The sequence below is a fragment of the Rana temporaria genome, chromosome 4 (genome assembly GCF_905171775.1).
Source record: "Rana temporaria chromosome 4, aRanTem1.1, whole genome shotgun sequence".
Taxonomy (NCBI): domain Eukaryota; kingdom Metazoa; phylum Chordata; class Amphibia; order Anura; family Ranidae; genus Rana; species Rana temporaria.
Window position 1 is genome coordinate 115,771,601 of NC_053492.1, and position 11,538 is coordinate 115,783,138.

General features: G+C 40.6%; 1 protein-coding gene across 2 annotated transcripts in view; it reads right to left on the reverse strand.

Annotated features, from left to right (window-relative positions):
* Nucleotides 1-4,842: 4,842 nt before the first annotated feature.
* AMMECR1L (AMMECR1 like) overlaps nt 4,843-11,538 on the reverse strand; it is a 54,573-nt gene continuing 47,877 nt past the window's right edge. For both annotated transcript variants that reach the window (XM_040348859.1, XM_040348858.1), the window contains exon 7: nt 4,843-6,995. In XM_040348859.1, the coding sequence (XP_040204793.1) occupies nt 6,884-6,995 (112 nt within the window). In that variant the 3' untranslated portion in view covers nt 4,843-6,883. The remainder of the gene's footprint in view (nt 6,996-11,538) is intronic.

An 11,538-nucleotide genomic window follows, 5' to 3' on the forward strand; every position in this document is an offset into this window, starting at 1 on the left:
AAAGTCCCGGACCCTTTTTTTCAGGCGACAGTGGCGTTTTCCCATTGACAGCAATGGGAAGACTTTAAAAAAAAAAAAAAAAAATTGAAAGTTTCACACCCGCGGCAAAATACGCCGCTACCGCCGAACGCGGCTGTCGCTCAGGTGTGAATGGGGTCTTATGGCTGTAATACTCAATATCTGGTCTTGTGCCGTATGTATGAACACAGCACAGTACTACTTCTCTGGCCTTGTATGCTAGGTGTAATTCTCGATATCTGGTCTTGTTCTGTATGTATGGTCAATGTATAGTAGCACTCATCTTGTTCTGTATGTGGGGTGTAATTCTCAGTATCTCTTTTAGTTCTGTATGAATGGATACCACTCAGTACTGCTTCTCTTGTTCTGTATGAAGCATGCAATTCTCAATATCTGTTCATATTCTGTATATATGGACATTGCACTGGCGCTCAGCAGAGGGGGAAGAGGGGATAAATGATTGGTAATAATCAGAGTTCGGGGGTGAGTCAGTGGTAATGAAGCATAAGTGCCCAGTGGGGGGGATAAAAAACATTGGTGTTTGGTGAGGATGGGAAGGGGGAAATTACATATATCAGGCCCTTCTTCCCCCCGAATTCCCTAAATGGAGTATGAAGCATCCTGAGATATGCAACATATATATATATTTATATATATGTGTATATATATATATATGTTATATAACAACTGCATTGTTTTAAAGCCTCTTGAGATATATATATATATATCTCAAGAGGCTTTAAAACAATGCAGTTGTTATTTTTCCCTAGGTGAGAATGGTGGTCAGGGAGGGTGGCCAAAAATAGGAAAAGAATACAGTGCCTTGAAAAAGTATTCATACCCCTTGAAATTTTAAACATTTTGTCATGTTACAACCAAAAACGTAAATGTATTTTATGTGACAGATCACCACAAAGTGGCACATAATTGTGAAGTGGAATAAAAATGATAATTGTTTATCCAAATTGTTTACAAATAAATATCTGAAAAGTGTGGTGTGCATTTGTATTCAGCCCCCTTTACTCTGATACCTCTAATTAAAATCTAGTGGAATCAAATGGAGTCACCTAATTAGTAAATTTGTGTGTAATTTTAATCTCTGTATAAAGACAGCTTTTCTGTGAAGCCCTCAGAGGTTTGTTAGAGAGCCTTAGTGAATAAACAGCATCATGAAGACCAAGGGACATACCAGACAGGTCAGGGATAAAGTTGTGGGCATAAGACTACTAGTTCTCTAAGGCCCCGTACACACGACCAAACATGTCCGCTGAAACTGGTCCGCGGACCAGTTTCCGCGGACATGTTCGGTCGTGTGTAGGGCCTAGCGGACATTTTTCCGGCCTAGCGGACAGGTTTCCAGCGGACAAAAGTTTCTTAGCATGCTAAGAAACTTGTCCGCTGGAAACATGTCCATCGGACATGTCCGATGGAAACATGTCCGTCGGACATGTCCGATGGTTAGTACGACTCATTGGACATGTCCGCTGGTTAGTACGACTCATCGGACATGTCTGCTGGTTAGTACGACTCATCGGACATGTCCGCTGGTTATGACGTATAACCAGCGGCCCAAAATCCCGCGCATGCGTTGAATTGATTCGACGCATGCGTGGAAGCATTGAACTTCCGTGTTAGAGAACATCGGTGTCTTCTACGTCACTGCGTTCTCTGTCCGCGGGGATTTTGGTCTGATGGTGTGTACACACATCAGACCAAAAGCTCCCAGCAGACATGTCCGATGAAAATGGTCCGCGGACCGTTTTCATCGGACATGTCTGCTCGTGTGTACAGGGCCAAATAGGTCTGCCTCTCCTGTGAGTTTTAATTTCCCAAATATGGGCATTGCCATATTTGGGTAACGATATCTCCTTTATTTAAATTTAGCTTTCAGACAAGGAATCTCCTGGTGACAGCTAAATGGGGTCTGGGATGAAACCCTGTGCAGGAAGCACATTCATGAAAGCTTTCATGTACAGATATCCCCCCCCTCTGAGCACTGGCATCCCACTGTATCCTAGCTCAGAGCTGATCCTAGTTACTGCCAGTTTCCTAATCCGCAAACTGGCAGTAATTGTTTAGGAATCTGTTTCTTTTATAGCGACAGGCTCTTAAAGGGACAATAGTAAAAGCAGTTTGAATTTGTTGCCTGTGTCAGTAATGTTACTGAAACCGGCTGGAATGCTTACCTGAATCAGGTGCAGGTAGTTATAAAGGGAGCCCCCGACAGATACAGTAAGGGAAAAAAGTATTTGATTTCTTGCTGATTTTGTATGTATGCCCACTGACAAAGAAACCAGTGGGATGCAGAATAATAACAAATATTCAGAAGAACGCATTTGAAAAAACGTATAAATGTATTTGCATTTTAATAAGTGAAATAAGTATTTGACCCCTTCTCAAAACATGACTTAGTACTTGGTGGCAAAACCCTTATTGGCAATCACAGAGGTCAGAAGTTTCTTGTAGTTGGGCACCAGGTTTGCACACATCTCAAGAGGGATTTTGTCCCACTCCTCTTTGCAGATCCTCTCTGAGTCATTAAGGTTTTGGGGGCGATGTTTGGTAACTTGAACCTTCAGCTCCCTACATATATATCTATGGGATTAAGGTCTGGAGACAGGCTAGGGCACTCTGGGACCTTAATGTGCTTCTTCTTGAGCTGTTGCCTTGGCCGTGTGTTTTGGGTCATTGTTATGCTGGAATACCAATCCACGACCCATTTTCAATGCCCTGGCTGAGAGAAGGAGGTTCTCACCCAAGATTTGACGGTACATGGCCCATCCATCGTCCCTTTGATGCAGTGAAGTTGTCCTGTCCCCTTAGCAGAAAAACACCTCTAAAGCATAATATTTCCCCCTCCATTTTTGCGGTGGAGATGGTGTTTTTTTGGGTCATAGACCGCATTCCTCCTCCAAACACAGGGGTTGAGTTGATGCCAAAGAGCTTGATTTTGGTCTCATCTGACCACAACACTTTCACCCAGTTATTTTCTGAATCATTCAGATATTATTTAGCAATCTTCAGAGGGGCCTGTACATGTGCTTTCTTGAGCAGGGAGACCTTACGGGTGCTGCAGGATTTCAGTCCTTCACGGCATAGTGTGTTACCAATTGTTTTTTGGTGACTATGGTCCCAGCTGCCTTGATATCATTGAAAAGATTCTCCCATCTAGTTCTGGGCCGATTCCTCCCCATATTCATGATAATTGAAACTCCACGAGGTGAGATCTTGCATGGGGCGCCTGACTGAGGGACATTGACAGTCATTTTGTGTTTCTTCCATTTGCGAATAATGGCACCAACTGTTGTCACCCTCTCACCAAGCTGCTTGGCAATAGTCTTGTAGCCCATTCCAGCCTTGTGTAGGTCTACAATCTTGTCCCCGACATCCTTGGACAGCTCTTTGGTCTTGGCCATGTTGGAGAGATTGGAATTCAATTGATTGCTTCTGTGGACAGGTGTCTTTTATACAGGTAACAAGCTGAGATTAGAAGCACTCCCTTTGAGAGAGTGCTCCTTTTCTCAGCTCATTACTTGTATAGAAGCCAGAGCCAGAAATCTTGCTGATTGATAGGGGATCAAACACTTATTTCACTCATTAAAATGCAAATCAATTTATAACTTTTTTTAAATGCGTTTTTTTGGATATTTTTGTTGCTATTCTGTCTCTTCCTGTTAAAATAAACCTACTATTACATTTGTAAAAAATTTTTATAAACCTACCATTAAAATTATAGACCGATCATTTTTTTGTCATTGGTCAAACGTACAAAATCAGCAGGCGATAAAAAAAAAATGTTCCCTCCCTATAAGGACTCATGCACACTGGATGTTAAAATAACATTATAAAAATGCCAGTAGCTTTGCAGTGAGTTTTTCAACTTTTTTCAAAGTTTTTGCAATATTGTTTTTTAGCGTTTATTAGCGTTTTTTTATAATAATATTTTTTCTTTTTCAATGGATCAAAAATGTTAAAAAATGCTGGTGAGTGATATTTTTTGAGTGTTTATCGGCCTTTATCAGTGTTAGAGCGTTTTTTACAGATGAAAACGTCTCTCAGAACCCACTAGTTTTTTTTTTTTTTTTACTGCTCAAAAACGCCACTGCCCAAAAATGCTGATAACAGCCTATATGTGCATGGACACATAGGATAACATGATGGAGAGTTTAATGACTGTAGAAAAAAATGTTTACTGCCAAAAAGAGCTGCTGTAAAAACATCCAAAAACGTCCAGTGTGCATGAGGCTTAAAGGGGTTGTAAAGGAAAAACATTTTTTTCATAATAAGCATCCTTTACCTGCAGACATTCCTCTTTTCACTTCCTCATTGTTCGTTTTTGCTCAGAAGTTGCTCTATTTCTTCTCTGTTCTGTTCACTTCCTGCTTGTCTGATTGTTACTGACCACCGTGATGGGAGGCTTTACTGCGGTGGTGAATAACGTGCTCACCCCCTCCTGGGAACTACATCTGTGCGGCAGGATGCTCTCTACGTGTTAGAGACTTCAAGGAGGTGTGGATTACTGGGCGTGCCGCAATTCATACTGGGAAATGTAGTTCTTACATGAACAAACGATGCAAACCAGGAAGTGAATGAGAGAACAGAAACTAGAATGCCGGAGGTGATATAGATGAAGGAATTTAATAGGTATTTACTCGTTTTTAACAGAATTCTGTCTGTCTACCTTGCAGACATTAATTTTAGGCAATTTTTTTTTCCTTTAGTGACCCTTTAAGTGCTTTATTGATTGATTCCCCCAGAATACAAGTTCTCTTTTGTCAATGTAAATGTGCCCAAGTGTTGTAAATCAAGACAGCACCAAATTCCATTGTCTGATTCAATCAGTTCAATTTATTCTGAGCAGCATGAAAGGAAAAACAATCTTCCGATATTCCTCAGAGGAAGGGAGGGGGTATATGCTTTGGGGGGGGGGGGGGGGACTTATCAGATTTACTGCCGGAGAGGCCAGAAAATTGCTGTCTCGTTGCTGGCTTCTCCGGTAGTGAAGACATCAAGGAAGTCTGACATTTCATGTGCAAAATCCATCCTCTCTCCCTGTCCCTGCTACACAAGTGCACACTCTTCCCCTGAGCTGCCTCTCCAGTTTGCCAACAGGCATGACAACTGTCATAAAATATGTCATTATAGACATAGTGTCCATGGAATACAAATGGAACAGTAATGTATAAATGTAACATTTAAAAACAAAAGTAACTTTAATTTTCAATTAAACTTGACCCTACTGACTAATTTGTTTTAATAAAAGCTCGGCAGTGAAATAATTAATGAATCAACTTTGTAACTGGTATAGATTACCTAACGTTTTTGTACTAGCTCTTGAACAATCCATCATGCCTGGTAAGGAACAATAACATTATGTTTACTATCATACAGAGCTGTTGCTGTATCCCCATACATATTTAGAGTAATCCAAAGGGTCCCATAGGCACAGCATTCCATAGACACAGCACCGTCCACAAATCCACACTGCAATTTGAAAAATGTGAACATTTCCCATTCAATATATTGAATAGATCAAAATCCTGTACAACAATAAGGTTAATGCTCAGTCTACACCACCAAGCTGGACAAACTTCAATCTGAAAATCGAAAAAACTGGGTAGGAAATTCTTGGCTGAACAATTAACTGCAGCCAATCAAATGCAGTCACTGTTCAGGTATTCCGACAGCTGCAGAAGCAGCAGCTGTCATAATACAAATGCCAAGTGGACAGATTCTTCCATCCATGCTGTTTAGTGTAGATAGGAAAACCTATTGATTTCTCTCCTTTAGTTTGAAGGACTGAACGAGAAAAATCGTAACATGTATGGCTAGCCTAAGGAATGCTGTTAGCTAGAAAAAAAAAGTTGATTCTTTCACTTCCCTTGCTTTATTTTTTCGAAAACTGTCAGAAAAGTAAAACTGGGCTTTAAAGTGGACAGGAGTTTCCATGGGTAATATTCCAGATCTGTGTTTTCTTTATATTTTAATGCAGAGATCCCACAAGCACTGCCACCCATGGCAATTATAAAAGAGCTGTCTTGTTTGCAGCATAATATAGTATAAATAATTTCTATGCTTGTATCAGTAATATGGGCCTGAATGCATGTGTATACTGCATGGTATTACAGAGCTCCAATAAACGTTAAGTTGTAGTTGTATCCCTATTATATAAAGAGACTAAAAAGTGAAAAATGGTAGTGCTAAGGGTAAAATATATATTTTTATATATGTAACAATTAAAACCACATGGAAACTCACATGCCAGGTAAAAGTTATTTTGTATATTGTCTAGTCTTTTTGTGCCACGCGTCTCTCATTAGCAACAAGTGTGGCACAAGATCTGGGTTGGCCTAGCTGTTCCTGATGCAGAGCACCACACTAAGTACATGTTATCCAATTCAAGGCAAGCATAATAGGTAAGAGATCCCATTTTGTAAGTTAAGGATATTTCTTGAGGTTAGAAAAAGACTATATATATATATATATATATATATATATATATATATATATATATATATATACATATTTATTTATATAATAAAAAATTAAGGAGTTAAGAATGTAAAAACCTAAAAGTGCTATTTTTGTGGGGCAAGTGACCCCTATACACTTCAGGGGTTGGTGGAGACTGTAACATCCCCCGTAGCTCTCCCTCCTTAGTCCCTGGAGAGCGCTTGGGTGAGGTAAGGCTGCATGTGTCTGCGAGTCTCTGGGCACTGCTCCCCCCTCTGGTGAAGCTCATAAGATGGTGCAGTAGTACAGGTAACTGGACCAGGAGGAGGGAGCTGAGGAGGAGTCAGATGTCAGAAGGTCACAGGCATTGCCGGCGAGCGGGGGACAGGGCTGCGGTGGGGGCAGCGCTGTGTCAGGAGTAATGCGTATAATGAGGCGGTGCATGCACAGTGCCATTTTGCTGTGCTGGTTGGCGGGAGGCCATGTATTCCGTGTAACTGATTGTCACCTTCTCACTTCGGTACCTGTACCAGAAACACAGTGATACATGAAATGCTTAAACACATAAAAATGTAAGGTGATAAACAGATACATTTGCATGTTTTTAGTCAATAAGGATCAAAGCTGACTACATACCTATGGATTAGTCAGCCTGTAGGATACCTGGAACTCAGGAAGACAGATCTATGCATACATCCCATCATTTTCATTAAAGTGAAACTCCAGACAAAATAATGTAAACATCTTAGGTAAATACCTAATGTATGTCATGTCTTACTCTTATAGCTGAAAGCCTTCTCTGTGTGCACAGTTTAACACCCGTATCCCTTGAAATTATGAAAATGGTGCTAGCTTATCTTTTACTGAAGAAGTTCCGCATTAGGATGCAACATGTATAGGGGGACGGAGCCTGGATTGTGATGTCATCCCATGATCATCTTACTAGCAGCGTTGAGCCGATTTGTAATACTGCGCTCCTGTTCAGCATTGTTACAGTGCCGTATCCTGTAAGTGGATTTTTAGCTTTACATGGGCAGTATTAAAATTTGTTAAAATTTGAAACGTAGAACACTAGTGGCTCTTTTCTTTTCGCCTTTTTATAAATGTATCCCCATGTTCAGTGGCGGGGAGAGAGGAACGTTTGAGGACACCAGAGGATTAACCCCTGAAGGGGGCAAATGCTTTTGTGAAAATACTGGTGATTTATTGGTCATATTTTGGAGTTGAGCAGCCATCATTCACTGTTGGTGGAGGCACGAATGACACTTGAATTTTTGTTTTTACAAAGATATATCACTTTGAAGCATAGTGGTGGATTTGTTTATTACTTTGGACTTTAGTATATGATTACATCTGTGAATTTTAATTTGATTTATTTCATAAAATATTTTTTATTCACTATTTTTGTTAGTAACATATCATTGTATTTGGAGATTGTCATTGTTCACTCGTTTGATTGTATTTAAAGGTTGCGCTGTACTATATTGTGATTATATTAGCATGGAGGGTGTGGTGAAATCATCTTTAGCGTGTTCAGCTTGCAACTTTTGTTCATTTTTGCAATATCTGGTATTTATTGTTTATTTATTTTTTTATTGATTGCACTGATTAAAAGGAATTTAATATCTGTCAGTACATGTTTAGAAATCTCTGTTAAAGAGATTTTTGTACTTACTTTTCCACTGGAGTCTAGATGTGTGCATCTTGGGTGAATGGCATGTGAAATATGTACGAAAACATTTATAGATACTTTAATTTGTGTGGGGAAAAAAATCTATAGATTGTATATTGACGATTTAATACCTGTGCAAAGTTAATTACAATAATGATTTTCAAAACAGGTGCAGTTGTCCTTTTAGTACCACCTAATATTTTATACAAATGCTGGAGTCCTTACTAAAGAAATATATAAGGTTAACTTTGCAAAGTGAATTTTCACTTTGTGAATTTGATGAAAATTCACTTTGCAAAGTAGACCCAATCACATGCATGGAAAATTTAAAAAATAAAATGTATTTTGGTTGCACAGGTTTGTAAATTTCCCTTAAAAAGTAAAAATTCACTTGGCCAAGTAAACAATCTAAACCCCTTTATTAAATCAACCCCATTGTGAGCAAACAGTAATATTTAGCCTGTGTACAGGTAATTATAGATGACAAAATGGGATTATTGATTTATCACTATTAGGTAATCGGACAATAGCAACAAAAAGCTACTGGGACATCCTCCCCATAGAACCTGCTCCCACTCCCAGGTAGTGTAGTGATGAAGGGACAACCAGATTAATAATAGGTATATGAGCCGCATTTAATAACAACGTCCCATATACTGCAAAAGGTGTCCAGGATTGCTCCCCAGCCCATAAGGCAGCATCAGAGAGAACCTTTCATGACTGCACAGGAAAAAAGTTTCCCTAACTTCATCTTTGTGTTGTAAATTTTAAGGGGAGGGAGAGTCGTGTCTTGGAAGTCAGATGCATGGGATGGTCCAGAGACAGCTTGTACATACTAGAAAGAGAAGCCTGGGGGCACCTCAGAACTGCCCCTGGCAGGGGGGAGAGAGACTTGTACTATCTCTGTACCTCAAGGACATAAACAAAAGAATATCTTTTTTTTTTAATTGAATAATATATAGAAAATAAAAACATTGTGGAAAGAACCACATTGACAATAATTGTTAAATACAGTCAATCGTTACAGCCATGTGTACTGCTTAAACATTGTAGAAGGGATGGAAAAGACCCCCAGTGTTGAGATCCTTCTGAAGAAGCGACAATTGCTGCAAAACTAGTAAAGGACAATCGCCAAGACGCATCATATCTGATACCCCCATCTCGACACTCTCATGTAGACACAAACTGAGAGTGATCTTTGAGCCTTGAAATTCGATGTGCAAGCATGGTAGGATAGATGTTTGCCACAGTGCAATAGGGTCCTGGACAAAGCTGTGTCTAGAATCAGGCCCAGATACTCCAGCCTTGGAGATGGTTGCAGTGAAGATTTAAATCCTGTGGAATTTCTGCCAAGATTGCACAGTATGGCAGTTGTGGTCCCTTAAGGACAGAGGAGACTGATTCTTCAGCAGAAGATCAAAGTAGTAGCCAATCCCTTAGCAAGAGTGACTAACTGGTAGTGCAGGTCACCCATCGCAAAACTCAGATAATAATGGTTTTATGGAAAAATGGGGGATGTGCAGGTAGGCATCCTTGATATCCATGGGAGCCAGAAAACACCCCTGAAGAAGGTACACAATGACCAATCTCACATTCTCCATGTGAAGTTTCTGTATCTGCGGGAACATGTTGAGACATTTTAAGTTCAGAATTGGACGCAATTCTTCAATGGGCTTTGGGACCATAAAGAGGTTTGAATAAAACCTTTGAAAGCATTTTCCTGCTTGGATGATAGCAACAACCCCTGAGAATAGTTGCTGCATACCAGCTATTAGTACCGCCTGGACAGAGAATGGGCTTTGTTTGAGAACATAAAGTAAGGGGAAGGCAAAGTGTGAAATTCCAGCTGGTTTCCAGGTCCAAAATAAGTTTGAACCAGAAAAACCTGAAAGCTGACAAACGTCTCCCACTTCGAAAAGTGGGGTCTCCCTGTCACTGGCCTTGGCACCTGACTTGGCTAGTTTGGAAGGCTACATCTTATTATGGAAAAACATTCCAGTCTTAGCCTTGGTGTTGGAAGTCATGGAAGGATGAAAGGAACCCTTTCTAACATCCAGAGTGAAACACCTACTGATGGAGGTGCAAGCCCTCTTTTTTTGGAGGAGGAGAGTACTTCTATTCTTATAATCTTCTTGATGTACTTATCTCAAGAAAGAGGGCCCATACTGGAGAGTTGACAGAGAGAATTAACCAAGGCATTAGCAAATGCATTTACACAGTATTGTAAGGCTGTATGCAACAATGCTAATCAACTGTGGACAGAAGTATCCCTAATGAACTAGGGTCTCAAGCCATACGTTTTGACCAGATCACAATTAATCTGATGGACAGTCATGGAAGCAGGCTGCATGGCAGGACTAGCCAGGGAAAATGGCTTTTAAGTGACACTAAACTCTGGTTTAAAAAAAGAAAATTCTATACAAGTATGTATTTATTAACTCAAAAAGTACCTTTTATTGCCCTCAGCCTCCTCCAATCTCCTCTAATGTCAAGCAAAAGTGTACTGTGTCTATGAGCGCAGAAAGTATTTCTTTCAACCTAGAGACTTCAACACTGGATGAATCCTCTCAATTCATGGCCTCTGATGATGAGGGATCCTCCTCTTGTAAATCCACCTTCTCTGGAGCCTCATCAGGTTCAATAGTGAATTCAAAGGCTGAATCTGGAGGGTAGGCAGAAATGGAATGGGTGTGCAACTCCTGTTGCCCATGGCCTTAACAAGGCTTGAAATTCTATCCATGAACTCAGACAGTATGGCAGAAAATTCTTCAGAATATTACCACAGGAGGACAGGGAATCAAAAAGGGTGCAAGGAACCAGGCCCATGAACAGCAGTAGTGACCACCCCCCACCCCCTACATTGAAGCCGTAAACTGACGCTGAGCAACTGGAACCCTCTGGACCCTTGACTCTATGATCTGCCATACCCTCAAAACATTGCCCTAGAAGGGGTATGCACATGCACCGCTGTGATAGAGTGGGGAGGATAAGCCCTCAGTACATCACCTGTATGTCCCTTTCAAAGCAAGGCCATTCAGGCGCAGTATGCTACACTGGCATGCGCCATTGCCACCAATTCGAACAGAGGCCCTACTGCACAATAGAGTCAATATCCAAACGCACAACAGCACTACCACAGGTGACCTCCAGAATAGCGCCATCCAGGAGGAAAAGGGTGCCAATGCAGTGCTAACCCCTGAGCTTTTCGAGCTGCCACCTGTAAGCATGACCAGAAAAAATAATCCCCAAAGGGGAAAAAACAGGGGTACCCTTGGTTCTGAATGTTTAAAAGGCTTCCGCTAGAGCTGCATGATTAATCGTTAAAAAATTGTGATCTTCGATTCAACTCCCCTCACAATCTTAATCCAGCATTTCCACGATCCTATGTGCAGAGC